General features: G+C 39.1%; 1 protein-coding gene across 2 annotated transcripts; it reads right to left on the reverse strand.

The window, feature by feature from the left end:
* Window positions 1-229: 229 nt before the first annotated feature.
* LOC149257358 (uncharacterized) lies at window positions 230-11,415 on the reverse strand. Of its 2 annotated transcripts, XM_089414102.1 has the most exons (9): window positions 11,085-11,415; window positions 10,019-10,979; window positions 6,139-6,288; window positions 4,777-5,061; window positions 4,576-4,634; window positions 4,374-4,410; window positions 4,177-4,248; window positions 1,108-1,186; window positions 230-953 (listed from the first exon to the last, which is right to left on the reverse strand). In XM_089414102.1, the coding sequence occupies exons 3-9, from the start codon at window positions 6,270-6,272 to the stop codon at window positions 870-872; spliced, it is 750 nt and encodes a 249-aa protein (XP_089270228.1). In that variant the 5' UTR covers window positions 6,273-6,288; window positions 10,019-10,979; window positions 11,085-11,415; the 3' UTR covers window positions 230-869. The 2 variants fall into 2 exon arrangements, with proteins under 2 accessions (XP_089270228.1, XP_089270227.1); XM_089414101.1 differs by lacking the exons at window positions 10,019-10,979; window positions 11,085-11,415 and having other exon boundaries at window positions 6,139-6,713.
* Window positions 11,416-27,462: the final 16,047 nt, after the last annotated feature.

Consider the following 27,462-nt stretch of genomic DNA (forward strand, 5'->3'; position numbering starts at 1 on the left):
CACTTGCACATGCATGTTTCTCATGATATCATTTGCAATAGTGCTTCTGCTTCAAATCTCTTTAACCTCCACATGCTTGTTTCTCATGATATCATTTGCACTACTGCTTCTGCTTCAAATATATCTTTAACAAGATAAAGTTTTATTTCCCTAGTTCAAGCATTTCACATTAGAAAATGTTTGTCCATTATTAATATTCACATTGAAGATGTTTGTTTATGATTATTAATACAAAAAATGCGGGTCCACACAAAGAACCTAAGACTATTACAGCATTTCACATTAGAAGATGTTTGTCGATGCTTAATAGTACAGAGCATGCAGATCCATACCAAGAACCTAAGACTATTACATCCTTCATTGAAAAGGGTAGATCTTTTTAAAATCAACAAAATTTGGTAACAATTTCCCCAGGTAAGGCGGAAATGATCCAGATTTGTAATTAGCTTTTGTCTGTTTAACTTTTTGTTCTTTTATTCTAATGCTTTGTGCTTCTTTGATAAGCATCGTGTTACTGATACAAAATTAGAAAGCAGATGATGTTCAGGTGCATTACAAAAATTAAAAGAGCCGTAGAATTTCGCAAGGTTTCCTTTCTGTCAGAGCCTTTACCCTTCACCAAACAAATATTTATGGGAATTGGGGAGGGAGTAGCCTTCTAATGCCTTTAAAAAATTATCTTCAGCTGTCTCTTGATGATAGAAACTGTGGGTATTGCAACAAAGACGACTGATCTGCCACTATTGTTGAGCAGTGACAGCTATAACTGGGGCATAAAGAATTCTGATGTCATCCAGCTCAGCCTTGTTATTGCATTGTGGACACTACTAGAAACTGTGGGTATTGCAACAAAGACGACTGATCTGCCACTATTGTTGAGCAGTGACAGCTATAACTGGGGCATAAAGAATTCTGATGCCATCCAGCTCAGCTTTGTTATTGCATTGCGGACACTACACATTTACAGAAATAGAAAATTACAATTCCCAAGATTTGGTTGCAACAAAAACATAGAAACTTAATCTTTTTGAAAAAGTTCATAGCCTTACCAGCTCACTTAACATCAAGACCATGGAAATCAACAATTGCGAGGTTGAATAATCTTACCTTGCCAATGTTATTCACATGTCGCTGAAGCCACTTTCTAATACAAGACATGCCAAACATGTGTCCACAAGCAAGAGAGCTGCATTTTCAGTTTTCAATTGTCAGTCTTTGGACATTTGAAAGCTCTTATAAAATGAATAAAACATTTTGATGCAAGGAAAAAAGATAATTTATATGATTTCTGATAACAAGACATAAACATCAAACTAACAAAAGACTACTAGTCTTGACGGAAGCTGGTCGCTTCACTCTTGAAGAAACAACTGAGGAAAGAGAGAATACAGTTTTCTTCTCGTTTCAGTTCAGTGATAGTTGTCAAAGTAGATTGAACTTGAGCCGTTTCTTTCTCAGCTTCCATCTTGACAAATATTTTTCTCTCTCTTTCTTCTCAAAGCTTCCTAACTTTTCTTGCAGAACTTAGACAGTTCCTCGCAAAGAACAAATAATGTTTTCTCTCTGTTTTATTGCTAAGTTCTTCTCCAGTTTCACCTGTTTCAAAGCCCTACCCCTTTCTACAAATGTTTTTGATATGTCAGCGTTTTTCTCTTCTGCCTTTTTCTTTTCTTCAGTTACTTTCTTTAAGGCATCTACCGCTTTTTGTAGACAGTCCTCCCTTTCTTGCAGCGTCTTTTCCAATTTTTCCTTCTCACAGGCCACGTTATGCAAATCAGCGTTCCCCCGATTTAGTTACCTCGCATATTTCATATTGTCATCACTCAGCTTAATAAGTTCCCTCGTATAATTAATGTTGCTATAAGTCTGTATATGATCATTGAAACCCAAGAATACGCTTGACGAGAGTCCGTGATACATTTCAAAAATACCGAAGTTAGCAGCAGGTGGAACTGACTGCGAGAATGAGATGTTTGTTCTTGTAATGGGAAAATGTTGGGCAATATTACTAATCCCAAGGCATTGAGTATTAAATTAATGCAACTGAGAATTAGAAGTTTCAGTTACACTGCTCGGAAACATATTCCAGTCGTTTAAAATTCCATGACTCTATGGTGGAATAACCTTGCCCTCTTCGAATTGAGACCGTTGCCAACTGAGTTCCGTTTCCAGGTGAAACAGGAAAATTATTTACAAATTCAGGAATACGTGGCACCGATTCCAAACATTCCAAATAAGGCAAGAGATAGGTCAATTAACTTGGGGCCCAACTCTAGACTATACCTAACTACCCAATACGAAATAGTGGTTGGTTTTCTCTGAGAATGGTCAATTAACTTGCACGAGATGATTGGGAGCACGAAGAAGTATTTACAGATGATGATCATGCAAAGCAAAAGAAATTCTCTTTAATTTTGATCTGTCATGGCCGTAAGCTAGATACATTTGAAGAAACATCTTTGTTAAACCATGGACAATTAGTATGTAGCTTTGCTTTTCAACTGAAAATACTTAGGCATCCATATGCACACAGTATAGATATCATAACCTACAGCTATCATTAGACAATCTAATTTTCAGACTTGGAACCAGTTATCTTTATCAAAGATGAATGGGGTATTATCAAAAATAATATTCAACAAAATGCATTTTACCAGTTTACTGACCTGCAAATCATGTGACAGCATCCAGATGTTTTTTCAACAATTTGTCCACATTTTCCATTCAATTCATCTAATTCCATGGACATTGTCAATTAAAGCTTTTTTGTGATAGCAGGTGCTGGATTAAAGGCTTTTTGATCAGGTGTACTAGTTTATGTTGATGGGTTTATCAAGAATGCCATCCAAAATGTGACAAAGCTTTCCTCAGGTTCATATTAGGTTTTGCTTGGAAAAATATATAGATAAATACCTCAGGCTACCAAAACAGTGCCAGAACAAGAAAAATATAACTAATCACATAGTCTAGATATAATTATGTTATTAGAGAACGTATCAGGGGAGATGATTGTTGGACCTACCAAGACTCTCTTCATGGACGAGATCTCGACAGGACTTGACAGCTCGACCATGTATCAAATAGTTAAATGCCTACAGCAGTTTACCCATCTCATGGATGCAACAATTCTCATGTCTCTGTTGCAGCCAGCACCAGAAACATTTGATTTCTTTGATGACATAATACTCTTATCAGAGGGGCAGATTGTCTACCATGGACCTAGGGAGAATGTGCTGGAATTTTTTGAAAGCTGTGGTTTCAAATGTCCTGAAAGAAAAGGCAGGCACCACAGACTTCCTACAAGAGGTATTCAGGTTATAAAATTTCAAAATATTTATTTCTTTCATCAAATCGGTGCTTTCTAATTCTAATCGTACATTAGACTTACATTACCTCGCCAATATCCCATGGTTACAGGTTACATCTAAGAAGGATCAAGAGAAATACTAGGAAGCTAGATCAAAATCATGCTCAATGAACCTATAGAGAGGAACCTAGACTAAGAATCTCACACTGTTATCTAAGAGAACAAAAAGGAAATTTCTTCCATATTTCCCCTTTTGGCACATAAGGGAAGATTCATGGGAGAATTCATGCGTATTTTGTATATGCCTTTCCTACCTTTTGGATAAGTCTTTCATCATTTTGAACGAGATCCAACCCAATTATAAGGGCTGATCAAATTGCATTGGTGTCTATAACTAATTTCTTTCAGGTAATACTAATTGATAAGGTTTCATTAGCAAGTGCTGCTAATGAATGAATGTAGAACCCTTTCATATATTTAGTTCTTAATGAATGTAAATATCTCACTCATGGTATTCTCAATTGATTAAAAATATTAATGACCATTCATTGTAGCAGCAGAATTGACATTTCAAGGGAGGTTTTTTTCACCCTGAAGGCCTATTTGGATGTCAACAAAATATCAAGAGGCAAAGATTTAATAGTGGTAAACTTTGCAGAACAAAAAAATAATCCATCAAATGTAACCTTTTTAATTTAATTGTTGTTTTTCTTTTTGCAAGAAAAAACATCATTGCAGGCTTTTATTTTGAAGGGAAAAATATCAACCAAGTATTTGACAATGACAATCCAAATGTGTTACTGGAAGTGCTGACCACCTTATATTTTGGACACGAATACCGCGGGGGTTTAGAGATAAAACCAACTTACCTGTTTAATAAAACGAACACTCCACAAAGAATAAATGTTCCCGCCACAAGAAACCATGCACCAAGTACCAAACTGAGAAACAAAGCAGAAACAGATAATCAACAGGGCAATGTTTAATGGTTTAATTTATCAAACCATATCTTCATGCATTTTTTATACTCGTGGAAAAAACAAGTTTTTCTACATATAGAACTTACAAGTAAACCAGAGTCTTGAGTCCAAGAATAGAAAATACTGCCAACCAACAATCACAGGGATCAGATTAGTTCAAAAAATTAAGTAAAAAATAATAATAAGGAAAACAGATTTAAAGTTCAATAAGCGCAAATGCTCAGACATAAAATTGAAGTCCCAATCTTATGGTGCATTTGGGTATTAGAAACAGGTAGTAAATCATACAAAGTCCAAGAAATGCCAGAACCAGCATTGCTGCAGCCACCACAATTAAGGTAAATCGCCTGGCTCAGGAAAATCACAGCTTATTAGCTTAATGCAAGTAATAAAACAAAGACAAAACTGGATTAATTAATCCAGCAGCACAACTTCTCAGATGAGTAACTCTGACATGCAAGTTAAAGATGTTGTTCCAGAGATGCTTACACATTCTCCAGTACATCCCTTATTGTCCGAGAATTGTCTTTGGTTCTGGACTCCAGATCATTTGCTGCCCTATTCAACTTTCTATTCAAATCATCAATGTTTTGTTGGTCACTTACAGGAAGGAACACTTGGTCTACGCCCGTAGTTTTTGCAAGGTCAAGATACCCTGACACATTTCTTAGGCTTTGGACTGTGAACTCGGACTGATCAACAACATAATCCAAGGTATGAGATATATTGCGATGAAACTTATCCTGTCCAACATAAAGCAAGATGCTCCCGGCTCTGCACACATCAAGATGAACATATCAAGATGAATAACCCTCAAAGAGACATGGAAAGCTTTAAGGCATAAGAAAGATTATGTTAAGGTCAAAGAAATGGAAGACAAGAAAAATATATTATCCAGATGCTCCATTTACAACAAGTACAACAAAAGAATCAGAGCACTGGCATTCATCATAGGTCAGGATAACTACACAATGAAAAAGGAACAATTAGAAAAGAATTTCCTTAATAACTTATAAAAATCAAGTCTTTGGGTCTTGAGATCCAATGTAGAGCAACATGGGCTATCAATGGCCTGAGGCTACTTTGATGGAGCTCAGATAGGTTGACATCCAAAGATAACACAGGACTCAATCATGGCATTTTAACGCAGGTAACTCCAAGTTTGAGAAATGATGAGCCCAATAAGTGCCAACCATCATTGCAGAGGATGGCAATCTGGATTAACAGAAGGAACCTTCACATTATTGCCAGGAATTAGCAGAAGGCGTGTTTAAACTTTAATCATGCTGCTTGTGACAGAAGCTATCGAAGGACAAAAGCATATTTTGATGGAGCTCGAATATGTTGATATGAAAGATAGATGCAGGGTCAATCGTGGCATTTTAAAGCAGGTAACACCAAGTTTGAGAAATGGTGAGCCCAAATAAGCGTGAGCCATCATCACAAAGGATGGAAATCTAGACTAAGAGAAGTGACATTGGTTTTATTACCAAGAATTGGCAGAATCTGTGTTTAATCATGCTGTTTGATACAATGAAATAAGCTGCAATCACCCCATCAGGCATCAGAGCACTGGCATTCAACATATGCTAGTCCCGTATGCTAAGAACAGAGGTCACAGAGCAGCGTTGGTGTTCAATAGGAATCTTGTCCCAAAAATAGAGATCTTCAAGGCCTGTTTTGCAAAAGAATGGCTTCTTGTCAAGCGGAATTCCTTTGTTTATATCTTTAAAACTGTACAGGTGAGATGCTTCAGACTATAATTTTGTCTGATTTGAGATAACTGATGCGTTATTTCAAAATGTTAATCTTAGATAAGGATCATCAGCACAAGGTTAAAGGATATCTTACTGGAACCATTTCTCTTTGCAGATTCTGATTGTTGCCTTCATTGGAGCCACTGTATTCTTGAGGACTGAAATGCACCATAAAACCTCAAGTGATGCTAATCTGTACCTTGGAGCGCTCTTTTTCAGCCTACCCATTTTCGAGAGCACTAACCTGCAATTTAAACAGAACAGAGGAATTCTGAGAACCTGGGAACCTGGGAAACAGAGAGCTGTACCTGCATTAAAATTCACATCGAGTCCTGTGTTGGTTATTTGTGGTCTCATTGCCACTGTCAGTTGAAGGAGCCGCTACAAAGTTTGTAAATGCTGCGAGATTGTTGTAATGGAAGCCTCCAACAGTTGGAGGAGGCGGTGAATCTAACGGTTTGGTCTATCTGGATTGGAGGTCAAAGGCGGTGTAGAGATGTGAGCTCGGAGTCAGAGAAAGCAGGAATAAACAGAAATCACGACAGATGCTACCAAACGGACGGAAACCCAGAAGTTCTCGGCACTGAGAATAAACAGAAGTCCGCCGAATATGGATGCCAGATGTCAACCTGAAATTGAAGTGAACGACGAAAGTCTGTTTCATAGGAAGGCCTATCGGCCTAATTATATTAAATTGAACTTCAATTTCATTCAATCATTAAAACAATTAATTTATAAAACAACCCAAAATATATTATAACTAATTAAATCAATATTAAACCTAAAAAACACAATTAAATTATTTTTAAAAGTCCACCAAAAGTACAATTAAATTATTTTATAAAATACACAATAGCATTTTCATTTTTTTTAAAATAAGAAAAGTCTCCAACCTCAAGTGCATACCACTCACTGAAACAACTAAATTTTTATTAACCTCAAACCATGTACATTCATAAAACTAGCCGCCTCAATCAAACATACAACCTCAACAATCACATTGGGAGTAAGTCCTAGCATTTCTTTAACAAGTCAAAAACACCTCAAAATACTTCAGCAAGTCAAAAACACCTCAAAATACTTCAGTGCTTTACTGCACTGATAGAAACGATGTAAACTATAGACATTTTAAACCCTGGTTGGGCATGCCAGTGGGATCAGGATGGCCTCTCAACTCTTGAGGAAGTGTGAAGTGCATAGATACGCTTATGTCAATAAATTTAAAATTTTGTGTGGATTCAATACTATTAGCATGAATGCTATCTCAATCCATTTAAATTTGAATATGTAAAGTTTCAAAATGCACATGACAAGTTCACATAAATAAATAACATATCAAATTTGGAATTTGATATATGCAATCAATCATATTATTATATAATAATCATTTAAAAAACTTATAATCATATGGAGTCTTTTTAAAAGATTATTCAATGTTTTTAGTTGAGACAACAATTTGGTTATTAGGATTGTACAAAGTTTGAACCCTTAACCAATTTAGTTATAAACACGCAAACTCTAACTAGAAGTGATTATGGGTGTTATTCGACATTGCATTATACAACAAATTAACGTGAATTGTATAGATAAAAGTCAATTGCATTCAGTGTCCAAAAATAAAAATATTTTACCAAAATTTTTATGAGTATTCCCAGTTATAGAGCTTGAGAGTGCAGAACAATTGTTGGAAACTTGAATTCCCAGTGATAAATATTTAATGCAATTATGCTTTATGGCGGAGTTGTGGATTTAATATGGGCAGGCTGGAGAGATTGAGAGTTACTTGTATTTAAACTTATGCTAAGTGGAAAATAACTCAAATGGTATTGGTATTATAATTTTTGACGGTTTAAATTTGAAATCAGACGTCATTTTGACGCATTGCAGATATAAAAGAGACATCATATCTGACGGGTTAAATTTTTAGCTTGCCGTCAAATACGTCTTGAAACCCAAAATACGTCTTACAAGACATCAAATTCCAGGGTTGGTTGCAGGCTTTACAAGAGAAGGTACAAGTTCCAGAGAAGAAGGTCCATGTTCTAGAAGCTCAGAGGGAGTCGAATTTTAGAGGGAGCTTGCAGGTTCAGAGGGAGTCTTTGCAAGCCAAGAAGAGTGTGTGGTCAGTGGGAGCAAGGGTGCTCCTAGAGTTGCCAAGAAGGAATCATGGAGAGAATGGAAGACATTTCAGGAGAAGAATGCTACATGGATTGATGCAATTGTGGGCATGAGGAGTCGGGCGAGTTTTAATAACAGTGGTGATGATGATGAGCTACTTCCTAGTCTTGGAAGTACATCCCTTGCTAAGAGGGAGTGTTGATTTTTGGTAGCTTGGGAGGCACTCCAAGCCATAGGGTTTGAGGTTTGGAGGTTGAGCTCCATAATAGGGCATTGTGGGCTTGGAACCCAAGATTTGGGCTTTGCACCCAAGCTAGTGGGTGTGAATCCATGAGTAGTTTCGATGATTTGACACTTGGAGGTGTTAGAGGAACCTTAAAGGAGAAAGGAGCAACAACATTCATATATGTACTTGTGCTAGTATTTTTCTTTACATTTACTTTCTGCGTATTTGAATTGTGAAGGTTGCAGTGGAATTTATTTGGATATTTGTTGTAGAAACACTGTGAATAACTTATTTCTGAATTAATAAGTAGAAGAAATAATATCAATCATTGCAGTTAGATTTCTAGTTAGAATTTTTCACACGAAAATGGCCTGATTGGCCCTCCTACAAGACAAGTTGGCCAAGCTTCTAGAGGCACCCATTCTGCCTCTCAAGACACTATATATACACCATTTCGTCCTTCTCCTTAAGTAAGTAACTCGAACTTGAAAAGTCAAATCTGAGGCAAAAAAGAAGTCGCATATGAGGCTGAGAAGAAGTCAAATATGAGGCCAGAAAAGAAGATAAATCTGAGGCAAATAAAAGAACGAATTTGTGGTAGAGTTTATGAGCTTCCCTGGGCAACAAAACCGAGCCTTTCCTGAGAGTAGAAGAAGGTCGAATTTGTTGAGCAGCAGATCGTCTTGTCTAGTAGGCAGTTTAACTAAGTGTGACCAGGGCTGTAAGTTTGACTTTTGTTTGACTTAGATGTATTTCTGTTTACTTGAACAGTTTCTCTATAGAAAAAGGTTTTCGCGTTTTCCCTAAATGGTTTTTCCATAGTAAAAATCTTATATTTTCGTTTGGTTCTATTTATGATTCCATTGTTTTACTATTAAAGATCTTCTGTGTAATTACTTAATGACAGAGGTAATGACAGAGGTAAATACAAGTGAATGAATATCATTAAAAGTAATTATCAGTTACGAAGACTATGAAACCTCCACGGACTTTGTGGCCCCACCAACAGTTCTACTGCTCGTTATTAACAGTTCTACTGCTCGTTATTAAGCTGAGGTTGTGCTTGATCAAAAGAAAGCCATGGGAACACATCTCATCCGTTTCATCGACAACTCCTCATCGTGAATTGGAGATTATTGATCCCTGCCATGTGAGAGCTTTCTGCAAGTCTAAATTAACAGTTGCTAAATTCAATTATTGAAAGTCTCTTTACAAGTATTACGCAATTCCTTATTATAGGCGATTCCTTGGTCAAGTCAAGAAGGATTAATTATAATTTTGCAGCTCAAACCAAAATGTGAAGAGTCGTCCCAGAACCCTAATGTCAAGAAGGATTAATTATAATTTCTCAGTCTTGAATTGAATTGCACTGCTTTTATTAATAACCAAAATCCAGTCGGTGGACTAAATTCAAAATCTCTCCATGCAAAGTGCTCAATTTTCAGCCTAGTTTCAGAACTCTTAAACAAGCATCTTTCTTTAAACATGAACATCTTGTCAAGATAATCCTAAATACTAATATATATTGATACGCAGCATCTACACATGTAAGAAGTAGCAAGCCATAAGCTGAAGCCAAAAAAAAAAGTTCTTTAAGATTGCAGAAAACACAAGAATATCCAACGTTCACCTGAAGCAGGACGTTGTTGTTTTGATTTGGTAAGAGAATTCACATATTCCAATTCCGGCACTCTTTGGGGACTAGAATTTTAATCAGGAGTCTTGCAAATCAATGAATTTGTTGACAGTGGAGCAGCAGATGCTTCATATTTCTGGCTTCCCAGCCACCTAAACTTCTGTTTTGGTTTCTCACCAGAATATAGGTACACTGTAACTTCCCGCAGAGAGGGGAATACATAGCCGGTAGATTTTTGGACATAATACTACAGTAAACAACCATTTTATTGGTGTAAATAAAAAGGAGACATAATTTATCCATTATGACCTAAGTTTCTTTACAGAGCAGCTCAAGCGTACGCCGTATTGAACGCTAAAAATACACCTTATCCTTTGACCCTGCTGTCGCTCCAGATTCTCGATTCTCGGTATCTTATCTCCGTTATCCATCCTTTACGAAACCACACCACTCGGGAAAAAGAAAAGAAAAGAATTCAAATAGCCATCGCATCCGGCCTGATCGCTTACCGATGGCGCCATACTCTGTTTGGTAACCTGCCATTCGCTGGGTCCGAAACCTGTTTCTGAAGGCTTGGCAGCAGTATTTTCTGTGCTTTCATCTGAAATTTGAACAACCATCTCTGGAAGCAACACTATTTCACCAGTTGACACTAATCCGTCATGTTTTGAAAGAAGATTGTCATTTTGTCCTGGAGCATGAAGCCTGCCCTGGCTAGTTGGTGTGAATGAAGTGGCCAAACCGTCATCTAGGGCGGCCTTTCCAGTTACAGGGTGGAACAATTTTTGTTTCTCTTCTGTATTTCCTGAACACATTTTACTTGTATCTTATCTTTATCTTATCTCCGTTATCCATCCGCTGCTTCCTGCCTCTTCGTTCCCTTGCGCTGGAATCGCCATACGGGCCTGCATGGGATGCACTCTGCTCTAGAGCCTCTGTTTTCCATTTCAAACGCCTGAAACGGGGATCGAGAGTCAAAAACCCATTGAAATTTGTACACAAAAATGACTTAAACTGAGATACCAGTAAAGAAATGACTGATCTATTTAAATGAACCTACCTACTTTCGGCGAGCATATGAACTCATTTCTAACGCCCTGTGACTGAAATTCAAGAATTTTGTTCAGACATCCGAAATCTGGAATAGATTCTGGGCGACAATCTTCCGCCAGATGAACTTTCAATACTGGATCATTTTAGAAAATACATGTAATGAACTGTATTTGCTTAATTTGTTCAGTGGAAAGCATTTTTTTCTAAATGCATTTGAATGGATACACAATAGGTATGAATATTAAAACTATATGCTGCGCTTCATATTAAAATTCCGTGGCCGTAACTTGAAAAAGTGAAATTGGTGGGTAGAAAAAGAGAAACGCGTATGGAAGATTGGCTTTTCAAAACCCAACTTATGGAAGATTGTGCTTCGCGTATGGAAGATTGGCTTTTCAAAACCCAACTTATGATGGAAGATTGTGCTTCGTCTATTGCTTTGTTTTTGGCAACCCAACTGATTGACTTTGTACGTTGTGTCTTGGTTGATTGTTCAAACCGGACTCAGTGATTCGGTTTCTCTAAAATCGACTAATATATATATTGATCTACTAACGCATAGATCTGATCTGAGCTAAGAATGTGTAGATCTAAAGTTCATTACAATGCTTTTTATTTACATTTTTCTTTTTTCAATCGTCAGGCTAAAATCTAAATCCAAATCACAATCACAATATACATATGTTACTCTACAGATCAATTTCTTCTCAATAACTTACCTTCAACCTGCAGAGGAGGAGTTGTTCTAGCAGTCCCTCATATATTCTTTTCTCGGCCTTGAATGTTAGGAGAAATAATGCATCTATACAACTACTCTTTTTGCGAGTTGGGCATTGTTCTAAGAACATCATCAAGCTCTCCCTCATCAACCTCTGCGTCTTTCTCTGGAGAATCATAAAGAGTTGCTTCTCCTTCCTCTTCCTCCCTACTCTTTCTATTTATATCATTAGGGTTTTCTTCTTATACTTAAATATCTTTACTCTTTTTATTCCCGATTAGGGTTTTCTTCTTATCTTTATTTTTTATTCTTTTTTATTCTCGATTAGGGTTTCCTTCATATACTTAATTATCTTTACTCTTTTTATTCTTTATATATACATATATATGATTGTCCACTAAACCCTATACTAGCATGTTCTAAAACATCACGTTATTCCTATTCTAGAGTGTTCTAAAAACATCATGTTAATTTTAATTGGTATAATTGTAAAATGCTAAATTTATAAAATTTTAAGTTTATGTTGCCATAAATATTTCTAACTAGTTTTGCACCTTTTATTTCTAATTTGTAATGGGACTTAGACTTATTGGCATCATGCTCACTTCCATGTACCTTTTGGCTATGCATCTACTCCCACTATAGTTGTGGACATCAAAGCTTTTATTAGAATGCTTGAGTTTTTGTCAGCATGTCCTTCACCCCAATATTAAAGAAATTAAAATTTTCTATTAACATGTTCTTTTTCTTATAATTGTTAGTTTATGCCTCTAATTAGTTCAAGACCTATCGTCTCCATCAACAAGGTTTTATCATCATGCAACCACAATTTTAGAGTCCAATGGTTGGCCCTTCCATTGTTACTACCTACATGATTAATATCTGAATATTATCATGCACAGTTAACTAGGTGGTTTCCCATATACTTTGCCAAAAATAAATTTTGAATAATTCCATATCCAATTATTGATATTTAAATATTATTGTGCATTGCCAACAATAGATTTTGAATAAATTATATATCCAATGACACTGTCTTTCATTATTTTGTTTTGTTTATTATGTGTTAGGTAAGAATCAAGGTTGTTAAACCTAGTCATGGAGCAATCAATTAAATTCTTGATTGTGACTTGTCTAACCTAGCTCACTCTTTCTTAAGAAGACATACTAGTTTTTCAGAGGGTTGTTAAACCTAGTCATGGAACAAGCAATTAAACTCTCGATTATGACTTGTTTAGGTTAGCTTATTATTTCTTTTGCTAAAGAATAAGAAGACATATTGGTTTTTCATATATCTTAATCTTTAAATTTGACGCTCTAGATTATGACTTGTTTGGGTTAGCTCATTCCCTCTCTCACCAAGGAATAAGAAGACACGGTAGTTTTTTTTTCACATATCTTAATCTTTAAATTTAGTGTTTGCTTAGTCATTCCAATATTTCATGAACACTTACCTTAAATTTATCCATAGAAAATAAATAAATAAAAAAGAAAATGGTACATTTACACTCCAATATTTCGTAAAGACTTACCTTAAATTTATCCATAGAAAACAAAAAAATGGTATATTTACACTCCCTAGCTTATGGGAATGTAATTATGAGCATACAAAAATGGTTGCAATATATTTATCTTATTAAATATTACATTTCCTCTTACTTTTTTACCTTAGTATATGGCCATTTACAAATGGAAACTTAATAGTGGGTATTTTCTTGTCCCTCCATCTCCTTTTCTACATAGTGGGATTAAGATTAACAATTAGCTTTATAAAGTCCCCATATGGAGTGGTAGGGATGCAAAAGGTGGGGAGGTGTGTTTTCTCCTTCCCACCAGCCTACACACCTAAGGGAGGTACCAACATACCCCATTAAGTCATCATTCCTATCAATCCAAAGCACAAGAAACCACACTCAGTTTCTATACTCTGCGTGATCGACAATTAATTTGTGTGAGCAAGGGACGTTGATGAACATGGAAGAGGATACGAACGGACCAAAGAAATTGAATAGGAGGTGTACCAGGTTGCAAAGTAAGCATGTCACCTCGAGATTTCACACCAAGGAAAATCGTAATTGGTAGTAGGGGGCGGGCATTCAAGTTAATACTACACTCATGGAGTTGGAAATTAACTCTTTTGTTTAGTGTTCAGATTAATTATGAGACACCTCCTTGGGGACGAACACATTGTGTTATGTAGGCGCATGGAATCTCCTCTTCTTAGGCTACTGAAGGAAGAGATTTGTTGGAATTCTCTCCTCATCATGCATTCTGTGAAGGTGCTTGGGAATTTTTAAGTCCACTTCTAGGGGATTCTATTTGGATGGGAATCTCTATAATGGTTTCATGAGAATGGGGTCATGTTGAAGCAAAAAAATTCCTACAAGATCTCTTCCCTCCTTAGCAAGCCACCTCCAAAAAAAAAGAAACTGTAATTATGTTTGGTTTGTTCAATAGCAACTCTGAGAGATTATTAGTGGGGAACTCTATCTAATTCAGTGGGTCACGAAGTCCAGTCCTAGGAATCAGAAGATGAAGAGCCATAAACTCTGGGTGTGAGAACAACAGTTCGAGATAGAAGGCAACTCGAAAGGTATAGTCCATCTACTTTCTGTTCAAATTTTGCTTTATCTATTACTGATGATGATAAGGAAGCAATAGACTCAGAGAATGGAAAACTCTGGAAAGAGGCCATGGTTGATGAAATGGAATCTTTGCACAAAAATGAGGCTTGGGATCTGGTGGAGTTGCCGGCTAGAAGGAAACCCATTGACAGCAAAAGAGTGTTCAAGAAGAAGACAAATGCAGAAGGAAAGGTGGAGAAATACAAAGCTCGGTTAGTAGCAAAAGGTTATTCCCAAGTGCCGAGAATTGATTTTGGTGATATTTTTTCTCCTATTGCCAAGGTAACTTCTATTAGATTACTTTTATCTATTGCTACTACTTTTGATTTTGAGGTAGAACATATGGATGTGAAGACAACATTTCTTCACGGGGATCTGGAAGAGGAGATCTACATGAAGAAACCTGAAGGTTTTGTGGTGAAGGTAAGAAAGAAATGGTATGCAAGTTAAAGAAGTCTCTGTATGGGTTAAAACAGTCACCAAGGATGTGGTATCAGAAATTTGATACATTTATATGGGGATTTGGTTTCACCAGAAGCAAAGCAGATCACTGTGTGTATTTTAAATTAATTGGTGACCGTGTTATTTATCTCGTCTTGTATGTGGATGATATGTTGTTGGTTGGAAATGACAAAGAAATTATCTAGGATTTGAAGACCCAATTGTCCTCCAAATTCGACATGAAAGATCTTGGTGCTGCAAACTATATTTTGGGCATGGAAATTAAAAGAGATCGGGTAAAGAGGAAGCTCGGATTAAACTAGAAGAAGTATGTCGAGACAATACTATAGAGATTTAATAGGCAAGATAGTAAACCAGTGAAGGTTCCTATTCTTGTAGGTGTGAAGTTATCTGCTGAATAGTGTCCCAAGACACAAGAAGAGGAAGAGGACATGTCCCGTGTTCCACATGCAAGTGCAGTCGGTAGCCTGATGTATGCGATGGTTTGTACTAGACCAGACATTGCACATGTAGTGGGATTATTGAGCAGGTTTATGTCAAAACCAGCGGGTTTTTAGGTATTTGCATGGCACTAGTGATTATGGTTTGTGTTACTAAGGAAGACTAGGATTGGATAGAGTTTTGGATATCTGTGGCTTTGTTGATGCGGACTGGGTTAGAGATCTGGATTAGAGAAGATCTACAAGTGGGTATGTGTTTAACCTATTTGGAGGTGTAGTTAGTTGGATGAGTAGGAAACAATCTGTAGTGGCACTATCAACTACAGAGGCAGAATACATGGCAGCCACTCATGCAAGCAAGGAAGTAGTTTGCTTGCAAAGATTGTGTTCAAGTATGGGGTTAGTACAGGGAGCTATAAGGATAGACTGTGACAGCCAAAGTGAAATTTTCTTGGCAAAGAACCCTGCTTACCATTCAAAGACAAAGCACATTGATGTTCAGTATCACTTTATGAGGGATATGATAGAAGACTAAAAGGTGTTGCTGGTAAAGGTGGACACTTTGAAGAATACTGCAGTTGCATTGACAAAATCTGTGAGCTCTAAGAAGTTCTCTTGGTGTAGAGAAACAATGGGCATTGCAGGGCTGGATAAATGACTTAGCTCTCTTGTGGCCCCTTGTGGAAAGAAAGCAACAAGTGGGAGAATGTTGGGTTGTGTTATATTCTTTCCACGACTAGCCCACATAGTTAACCGGGTGGTTAGAAGGGGGGCAGAGCCGCCCCTTTGTTGCGCCGATTGTGTAGTGGGGGGAGTCATAGTGGGTTTGAGGGGTGCAGGTAACCCCACTCTATGGGGTCCTTTGGTTTTGGACCCTATCTAGGTTGGGCGGACCCACCTATCGTTTTGTGCATGCTTTTCGCACATGGTTTTAGATGCGATGGTTTTCGGTCCATGGTTTTGGACGCAATGGTTTTTTGTCCATGGTATTGGATGCTTCGACATGTATAAATATGTATTGTAACATTGAAAGGAAAATAATGAAAAATCAAGCTGGTAGTCCCGGTTTTGGGATCCAGGGGAAAATCTTTGTGTATATGTGTTTTATGTGTTATGCTCTCGCATTGTTTATTTTATGTGTTTTAGAATTCGTATGTAGGTAATTTCTGTATGGGGTTAAAACTTATAGATATTGGTGGCCACCTGCCTATTCCACTTGGACCCCGCCATTGTTTGTTTCAGTTTCCTTATTTGTAGCACAATTTATTTTTTTTGACAGTTTTTTGGGTCCTGAACTTACGGAGTCGTTTTGATGCCCTAAACGATGTTTTTGGGAAAAATAGGACCAATAAAAATTTGAACCCACATCAATCATTCAAAAGTTGTAGTCCCGAATAGATATTTCTAACAAGGTATTGTGCGCATCAAACGAAGATCATATGCCAAAGTTACAACCTCAGGAAGTTGATGTACCAATTTACCCAAACGGGGGCCATAGTTTGGTACCTCATCTCCTAAGGTTATGCTTTTGGATGTTTAGGGTTTTCCATTGTTTCTCAATAATAAATAGGCCTTTAAGCCTCATTGTAACACAATTCAGAGGCATGTAGCAACCACATCTCTTCTTAGAGATAAGCTACCATCACCCAAGCTAGTCTTATTTCCATTCTGTTTGTAAGCATATTTCAAAATTTGATATTAATGAAATGAAGTGTTATTTCTATTGCATCTTTGTATTTATGGTTATATCTATAATTTGTTATGTTCATGTTTAAAATGGATCAGCGGTATCAGAGCAATCTGCTATTTCTCTATTTTTATTTGCATGTCCACAACGAAGTCAAGATATAAGGAGTCAGGGCTCGATCTGGTTGAACCTTTGCAAGATTAGCCTCACAAACCCTAACGGCCACCCATGGGGGAAGAAAAGAAAGACGAGGGGGCAGGAGATCTTATCAAAATATTGCTCGAGGAGGCCCTCGAGAAAAAAAGGAATGCGATGATGGATAACTTTGCCTAGATCCTTCAACGATTGCCCACCGGCGGTGCATCCACATCCACTAGCCACTTTAGAGGCTCCACTCCTTTTAAGGTACAAGTAAACTTTGACATTCCCATATTTGAGGGCCAAAAAGATGCAGATGCTGTAGATAAATGGTTAAATCTGCTAGAAGAATATTTTTCTTTTCATGATTTTTCCAACTGAGAAAAGATTACATCTACTCTTCTCAAAATCACCCCCAACGTCTAAGACTGGTGGGAAACCTATTGTGAGCAGAAGGATTAAAGTAAGACCTCACTATTTTCAGCCGCATCCACTTGGAACTCATTCTGGGGTGCCATCAAGGAGCAGTACTACCCTATCGGGAGCTATGATGATAAATACATAAAGTGGAAAACGCTGCAACAGGGAAGGGACCAAGATGTGCTAGAGTTTACCAATGTTTTTCATACCCTTCGCACGAAGTTGGGTATCAAGGATTTTGAGAAACATTTGGCACTCAAGTATTGCAGCTTCCTACATAGGTACCTCCAGGATGAAATGGAGTTCCTGGACATCTCCTCGCTCGAAACGGCATACCGATATGTTGTCAAGATCGAGCAAAAGTTTAAACAAAAGAAGAGAGACTTTGGATCTATGAATCTGAAGCAAGGGAAAGGTGCCCCCAAATCGCAGGACAAAGGACAACCCGCTAAAGCCACGAGAAAATAATAACACTGCAAAGCCGAAGAAGGACATGGGAAAGTGGTGTGAGTTCCATAAGAGCTCCACTCACAACACAAGTAAGTGTCGAGCCAAGCAGTCACTGGTGGTCGAGTTGAAGGCTTCAGAATCAAATGCATGTTCTGACTTTGATTCAAAACCTGACAAGGGAAATGATAAAGGGAAGAAGATTATTGATGCGGACTGAAATGCCACCATATCCACCACAAAGATCCAGAAGGAGGAACTCGAAGATCCAGAGGAGGAAGAGCGCCTCTCCCACTCCCAGATGTGGGTAAAGGGTTCCCCGCTACAGTTCATTGTTGACAGTAGGAGCCAAAGAACCTCATTTCGGAAAAGGTCTTGAAGCGGCTTGGCTTACTGACCACAACACACCCACAACCATACACCATCGTGTGGCTTCACCAACAACGAGATCTTCGTGTGAGCCAGCAATGTCGCCTTCCATACAAAATCATGCCCCTCACGGATGAGTTATTATGTGACATTGCTCCCCTTGATGTTTGTGATGTATTATTAGGCCAACCATACTTGTGGAGCCGACATGATGTGTATGAGTCAAGGCCTTGTGTTGTTATTGTTACTTTGGGAAATAAGTTGTACAGGATACCAATGGTAGCAACACTTACTGCCATCTCTTTTGTTACTGCAAAACAATGCAGTAAGATCATTTCCAAAATTGGGAAATTTGTTTTCCTAATGATACGCCTTCAGGGAAAGAAGAAGATGGTGGCCACGACCTACAGACAGGGCCCCTCTGCACAACAAAAACAGATGGACAAGGTCGTGAAGGAGTACGAGGACATCTTCACCTCTTCCACAGGGGTGTCTCTGCACCGTTAGGTCAAGCATTCCATTGAGATGACCCCAGGTACGCCATTTCTGAATGGACCAATCTATTGCCACTCCATTTTGGAGAACGACGAAATTAAGAAGCAGATTCAAGAACTGCTATAGAAAGATCACATCCAGCCATGTTCATTGCCCTATGGGAGCCCGATCGTGTTGGTACAAAATAAGGATGGGACTTGGAGACTCTGTATTGACTATCGGGCATTGAACAAGATCATTGTCCGAAATAGGTACTCGATCCCATGGATTGATGACCTTCTAGACCAACTCAAGGGGGTAAAATAGTTCAACAAGATCGACTTGAAGTTCGGATATCACCAGGTACCAACTGAACCCTCTGATGTGTGGAAGACTGCCTTCAAATCCAAGGAGGGTCTTTTCGAATGGTTGGTTATGCCTTTTGGTTTGACGAATGCTCCTGTAACCTTCATGAGATTGATGGATGACATCTTGCTGCCATTCACTAACTCATTTGTAGTGGTATACTCGGATGACATCCTAATCTTTAGCCATAATTAGGAAGAGCACCTCCATTAAATCTGCTAGAAGAATATTTTTCTTTTCATGATTTTTCCAACTGAGAAAAGATTACATCTACTCTTCTCAAAATCGCCCCCAACGTCTAGGACTGGTGGGAAACCTACTGTGAGCAGAAGGATTAAAGTAAGACCTCACTATTTTCAGTTGCATCCACTTGGAACTCATTCTGGGGTGCCATCAAGGAGCAGTACTACCCTATCGGGAGCTATGACGATAAATACATAAAGTGGACAACGCTGCAACAGGGAAGGGACCAAGATGTGCTAGAGTTTACCAATGTTTTTCATACCCTTCGCACGAAGTTGGGTATCAAGGATTTTGAGAAACATTTGGCACTCAAGTATCGCAGCTGCCTACATAGGTACCTCCAGGATGAAATGGAGTTCCTGGACATCTCCTCGCTCGAAACGACATACCGATATGTTGTCAAGATCGAGCAAAAGTTTAAACAAAAGAAGAGAGACTTTGGATCTATGAATCTGAAGCAAGGGAAAGGTGCCCCCAAATCGCAGGACAAAGGACAACCCGCTAAAGCCACGAGAAAATAATAACACTGCAAAGCCGAAGAAGGACACGGGAAAGTGGTGTGAGTTCCATAAGAGCTCCACTCACAACACAAGTAAGTGTCGAGCCAAGCAGTCATTGGTGGTCGAGTTGAAGGCTTCAGAATCAAATGCATGTTCTGACTTTGATTCAAAACCTGACAAGGGAAATGATAAAGGGAAGAAGATTATTGATGCGGACTGAAATGCCACCATTTCCACCACAAAGATCCAGAAGGAGGAACTCGAAGATCCAGAGGAGGAGGAGCGCCTCTTCCACTCCCAGATGTGGGTAAAGGGTTCCCCGCTACAGTTCATTGTTGACAGTAGGAGCCAAAGAACCTCATTTCGGAAAAGGTCTTGAAGCGGCTTGGCTTACTGACCACAACACACCCACAACCATACACCATCGTGTGGCTTCAGCAACAACGAGATCTTCGTGTGAGCCAGCAATGTCGCCTTCCATACAGAATCATGCCCCTCACGGATGAGTTATTATGTGACATTGCTCCCCTTGATGTTTGTGATGTATTATTAGGCCAACCATACTTGTGGAGCCGACATGATGTGTATGAGTCAAGGCCTTGTGTTGTTATTGTTACTTTGGGAAATAAGTTGTACAGGATACCAATGGTAGCAACACTTACTGCCATCTCTTTTGTTACTGCAAAACAATGCAGTAAGCTCATTTCCAAAACTGGGAAATTTGTTTTCCTAATGATACGCCTTCAGGGAAAGAAGAAGATGGTGGCCATGACCTACAGACAGGGCCCCTCTGCACAACAAAAACAGATGGACAAGGTCGTGAAGGAGTACGAGGACATCTTCACCTCTTCCACAGGGTGTCTCTGCACCGTTAGGTCAAGCATTCCATTGAGATGACCCCAGGTACGCCATTTCTGAATGGACCAATCTATTGCCACTCCATTTTGGAGAACGAAGAAATTAAGAAGCAGATTCAAGAACTGCTATAGAAAGATCACATCCAGCCATGTTCATTGCCCTATGGGAGCCCGATCGTGTTGGTACAAAATAAGGATGGGACTTGGAGACTCTGTATTGGCTATCGGGCATTGAACAAGATCATTGTCCGAAATAGGTACTCGATCTCATGGATTGATGACCTTCTGGACCAACTCAAGGGGGTAAAATAGTTCAACAAGATCGACTTGAAGTTCGGATATCACCAGGTACCAACTGAACCCTCTGATGTGTGGAAGACTGCCTTCAAATCCAAGGAGGGTCTTTTCGAATGGTTGGTTATGCCTTTTGGTTTGACGAATGCTCCTGTAACCTTCATGAGATTGATGGATGACATCTTGCTGCCATTCACTAACTCATTTGTAGTGGTATACTCGGATGACATCCTAATCTTTAGCCATAATTAGGAAGAGCACCTCCATCACATCCGACAGGTTCTCCAAACACTTCGACAACACAAGCTGTGTGCCAATTTGGAGAAATGCACTTCTGGCAAGACCCAGGTTAAGTATCTGGGATACATTATTGATGAACGGGGGTTGCATGTGGATCCTGCAAAGATCCAAATCATTTGGGATTGGCCAACCCCAACAAATCTGACAGAGCTTCGTAGCTTTTTGGGTCTTGCTGATTTATATCACAGGTTCGTGTTGGGATTCTCTCATATCACTTGGCCCTTGAGTCAAGTCACCAAGGGAGGAGTGAAAGCAAAATTATTTTGTTATTAATCTCAACAGAAGGAATTCTTAGAGTTGAAACATTGCCTATGCTTTGCACCAGTGCTCACATTACCAGACTTGCAACAACCATTTGAGTTCGAGACAGATGTCTCTGACTATGCTATTGGGGTAGTCCTTACTCAACAGGGGCATCTAGTGGCATAACACAGTGAGACACTTTCAGACATAGTCCAGAATTATCCCACTTATTACAAAGAGATGTATTTCATTGTGCAGGCCTACCGAAAATGGAAGCATTACATTCTGGGGAAGGAAATGGTCATCCACACAGACCACCGACCCCTATAGTTCATATAGATGCAATGGAAGTCGTAGAATGATTGCCATTAGAAGTGGTCCACATACCTGCAACAGTTCTATTTGAATATCAAGTATAAGAAGGGAAAAACCAATAATGTTGCAAACTGCCTCAGCTGACCACCGATCATGGCGTTAACCACCATGCTCAACTCTTATGGGCATGATACTTCTGATTGGCCACTTCTCTACAAAAGCGACCCAGAATTCGGCCACACATACCAGACGCTCTTGGAGGAGCAGCAAGTTCCAGATTTTCACCTCCAAGATGCCTTGTTATGCCACCTAGGACACCTTTGTGTTCCTTCAAGCAAGTGTTCCAAGATGATTTGGGAAGCACACTATAATCAGGTCGTTGGGCATTTTGAGGTCGAGAAAACGTTGGAAGATTAAGCTCATGTACAGTCCAAAGCCAATAAGGCAAACAACTTCATTGAGCACATTCAACATATCCGCCATTAGGTCTACAACATTATGGAAAAATAAAATGCCAAGTACAAGCAACAACATGATCAACATCGGGTGCCACACAAGTTTCAGGTGGACGACAAAGTCTGGACTCATTTGTAGAAGGAACGCCTTACCGGAGCCTATCAGAAACTCAGACCACTCCGATATGGTCCTTACACCATTACCAAGACTATGGGAGACAATGAATTTGAGCTTAGGATTCCCCCATTCCTTGGCTTGCTCCCAGTGTTCAATGTGGACCACCTTCAACCATACCTCCCACCATTGCTAGACACATTAGACATTGCAGAACAACACACACCTACAAAGTTAAATCCATATTGCATGGAACAAGTAACAACTGATTGAATCATGGACACACAGATCAAGAACACCTGACAGTAAAGGATCCAAATATATCGAGTTTTCAAAGATGGCCAAACCCTTCACTAGGGCAAGTGGCACACCAGGGACCAAGTTTAGCAGAAGTTTCCTCATCTCTTGGAGGAACTCAATGCAATGGGGACCATTTCTTCCTAAGTGGGGAGGAATGATCCAGGTGGATATTGGTGGCCACCTGCCTATTCCACTTGGATCCCCACCATTGTTTCTTAAAGTTTTTTAGTTTCCTTACTTGTAACACAATTTACTATTTTTGGCAATTTTTCGGGTTCTGAAATTCCGGAGCTGTTTTGAGGCCCTAATCAACGTTTTTTGGGAAAACTGGGACAATTTGATTCATAAAAAGTTTAATTCCTTTGATAGATCTTTCTAATGAGGTATTGTGCGCGTCAAATGAAGATCGTATGACAAAGTTACGACCTCGTGAAGTCAATGTTCCAAATTACCCAAATGGGGCCCATATTTTGGCGCTTCATCTCCTAGGGTTAGTGTAGGTTTTAAACCCGTACAAAAATTACCTGCATGTGAATTATAAAACACATAAAATAAACAATGCAAGAGCATAACACATAAAACACAAAGATTTTCCCCTGGATCCCAAAACCGAGACTACCAGCTTGATTTTTCATTATTTTCCTTTCAATGTTACAATACATATTTATACATGCCGAAGCATCCAATACCATAACCTGAAAACCATCGCGTCCAAAACCATGGATCGAAAACCATCGCGTCTAAAAACATGTGCGAAAATCATGCACAAAACCATAGGTGGGTCCGCCCAACCTAACATAAGGTCCAAAACCAAAATTTTCTGGGGCGCTACCCCAGACCCCATAAAGTGGGGTTACGGGTACACCTCAAACCCCCTGTTAACTATGTGGAAAGAATATAACACAACCCAACATTCTCCCACTTGTTGTTTTCTTTCCACAGGGGGCCACAAGAGAGCTTAGTCATTTTTCCAGCCCTAAAACGCCCATTGTCTCTCTACACCAAGAGAACTTCTCAGAGCTCACAGATTTTGTCAATGCATCTGTAGTATTCTTCAAAGTGTCCACCTTTACCAGCAACAACTTTTTGTCTTCTATCATATCCCTCACAAAGTGATACTCAACATCAATGTGCTTTGTCTTTGAATGATATGCAGGGTTCTTTGCCAAGAAAATTGCACTTTGGCTGTCACAGTCTATCCTTATAGCTTCCTATACTAACCCCATACTTGAACACAATCTCTGAAACCAAACTACTTCCTTGCTTGCATGAGTGGCTGCCATGTATTCTGCCTCTGTAGTTGATAGTGCCACTACAGATTGTTTCTTACTCATCCAACTTACTGCACCTCCAAATAGGTTAAACACATACCCACTTATAGATCTTCTCTGATCTAGATCTCCAGCCCAGTCTGCATCAACAAAGCCATGAATATCCAACACTCTATCCAATCCTAGTCTTCCTTGGTAGGACAAACCATAATCACTAGTGCCACACAAATTCCTAAAAACCCGCTTCACTATTGTCCAATGCTCCTTTCCTGGTTTTGACATATACCTGCTCAATACTCCCACTGCATGTGCAATGTCTAGTCTAGTACAGACCATTGCATACATCAGGGTACCAACTGCACTTGCATATGGAACACGGGACATGTCCTCTTCCTCTTTTTGTGTCTTGCGACACTGTTCAGCAGACAACCTCACACCTACAGGAATAGGAACCTTCACCGGTTTACTATCCTGCATATTAAACCTCTGCAGTATTGTCTCGACATACTTCCTCTGGTTTAACCAGAGCTTCCTCTTTGCCCGATCTCTTTTAATTTCCATGCCCAAAATATAGTTTATAGCACCAAGATCTTTCATGTCGAATTTGGAGGACAATTGGGTCTTCAAATCCTGGATAATTTCTTTGTCATTTCCAACCAGCAACATATCATCCACATACAAGACCAGATAAATAACACAGTTACCAATTAATTTAAAATACACATATTGATTTGCTTTTCTTCTGGTGAAGCCAAGTCCCCGTATAAATGTGTCAAATTTCTGATACCACATCCTTGGTGACTGTTTTAATCCATACAGAGACTTCTTTAACTTGCATACCAGTTCTTTCTTACCCTTCACTGCAAAACCTTTAGGTTGCTTCATGTAGATCTCCTCTTCCAGATCCCCATGAAGAAATGTTGTCTTCACATCCATCTGTTCTACTTCAAAATCAAAAGCAGCAACAACAAATAAAAGTAATCTAATAGAAGTTACCTTGGCAACAGGAGAAAAAATATCACCAAAATCAATTCCTGGCACCTAGGAATAACCTTTTGCTACCAACCGAGCTTTGTATTTCTCCACTTTTCCTTCTGCATTTTTCTTCCTTTTGAACACCCATTTGCTGCCAATGGGTTTCCTTCCAGCCGGCAACTCCACCAAATCCCAAGCCTCATTTTTGTGCAAAGATGCCATTTCATCAACCATGGCCTCTTTCTAGAGTTTTCCACCCTCTGAATCCACTGCTTCCTTCACAGTTCTGTGATCATCATCAATAACAGACAAAGCAAAATTTGAACAGAAAGCAGATGGACTATACCTTTCTAGCTGCCTTCTTTCTCGAACTGATCTTCTCACAGCCGGAGTTTGTGGCTCTTCATATTCTGATTCCTCCTCTGCTGTAGAGTCTGATTCTTCCTCCTTTAGCTCAAACTCTATCTTCTCAGGTTCCTTTGGTTGGACTTCATGTTTAATAACATCTTTTACCTCTCTGAACACCACATCTCGATTGTACACAACCTTCCATGTGACTGGGTTCCAAATCTTATAACCTTTTAAACCATCCTTATAACCAATAAAGATGCACATTTCAGATTTACTATCCAACTTGGTTCGTTTCTCCTTTGGAACATGTACATATGCATCACATCCAAATACCCTCAGATGTGAAAGAGAGGGTTTCTTACCAGTCCATACCTCTTTTGGAGTCTTATTTTCCAACACTGATGAAGGTGACCTGTTGACTAGGTAACATGCAATATCCACCGCCTCTGCCCAGAATTCCTATCCTAACCTGGCACCACTGAGCATACTTCTTGCCCTTTCCATCAACGTCTTATTCATTCTTTCTACAACTCCATTTTGCTGAGTTGTATATGGATTAGTCTTTTGTCGTGCTATACCACACTTCTTATAGAATTCTTCAAATTCCTTGCTGCAAAACTCTCCACCATTATCTGTCCTCAGCACCTTTATCTTCTTCTCTGTCTGATTTTGCACAAGAGCCTTAAATTCTTTAAACCTGTCAAAGGCTTCAGATTTCTTCTTAAGGAAATATATCCATGTATTCCTTGAGAAGTCATCTATAAATGATACATAGTACACAGACTTACCCAGTGATGGAACCTTCACAGGTCCAAACACATCACTATGCACAAGTTCTAATATTTGTTTCGCCCTCTTACTACCAGAGGGGAAACTCACCTGATTCTACTTCCCATATACACAATTTTCACAGAAATCAAAATCCAAAGAGCCATTACTCATACCTTCTACCATACCTTTACCATGAAGTATTCGAAGGCCCTTCTCTCCAATATGTCCAAGCCTTTGATGCCACAACATGGTCTTCTCTCCAGAGACCACTAGATCTTCTGCTCCACTTTCAGGAACCACAGAACTATTGCACCCATCAATAACAGTGCTACCTTGCAGCTTGTACAAAGTTCCAATTCGAACTCCCCGCATCAATACCAATGCTCCCCGAACCATCTTGTAGTTATCCTTCTCGAACACTGTTTTTACACCTGCATCATCCAGCTTGCTTACAGAAATTAGATTTCTGGCCAATGCAGGAATATGCAGAACACCTGGAAGTGTTCTAACTCTTCCACCTTGCAATTTCAACTTTACTTTTCCGTGACCAACGATTCTATCCTTCCTATCATCCCCTAAGAAGACATCACCACCATCGTATTTCTCATACTCGCAGAACCATTCTCTGTGGGGAGTGAAGTGAAAGGATGCACCTGAGTCAATCAACCATGCCTCATGATCTACATGTGTACTTGAAGAAGCCAAGTACACATCCCCACCTTCATCTGAGGTGGTTTTCGCCTCTGCAGAAGGAGCATCATCAGATCCCTTTCCTTTTCCAGGAGCTTTAGATTTACAATCCCTTTTGAAGTGCCCTTCCTTTCCGCATTTCCAGCACACCACCTTTATAGGTTTTCCTAGAGATTTAGATCTCCCATTCGATGACTTATTTTTGTTTCTGTTCTGTAACCATCCTCATATAGACAAGGCATCACCATTCTGGCTCTCCATATTTTTCCATCTCATCTCCTCCGTCAGCAAGGCTGAGACTATTTCATCAAACTGCAAGATAGTTGCATTGCTACCTATTGCAATAACCAGACTATCCCACGAATCTGGTAGAGAACACAACAAACTGTTGCACTTATCTTCATCTGAAATTTTAATATCAACAGACGCTAACTGACTTACCACAGTATTAAATGCGTTCAGATGCTCTGTCACTGAGTCTCCATCTTTCATCCTCAGGTTATGCAGTTTTTTTTCGTAGGAACAGTTTATTCACGAGAGACTTAGATTGGTACAAAGTC

Source organism: Pinus tabuliformis, chromosome 6 (assembly GCF_031772625.1).
Source record: "Pinus tabuliformis cultivar Carrire ecotype Pingquan chromosome 6, CPIR1, whole genome shotgun sequence".
Lineage (NCBI taxonomy): Eukaryota > Viridiplantae > Streptophyta > Pinopsida > Pinales > Pinaceae > Pinus > Pinus tabuliformis.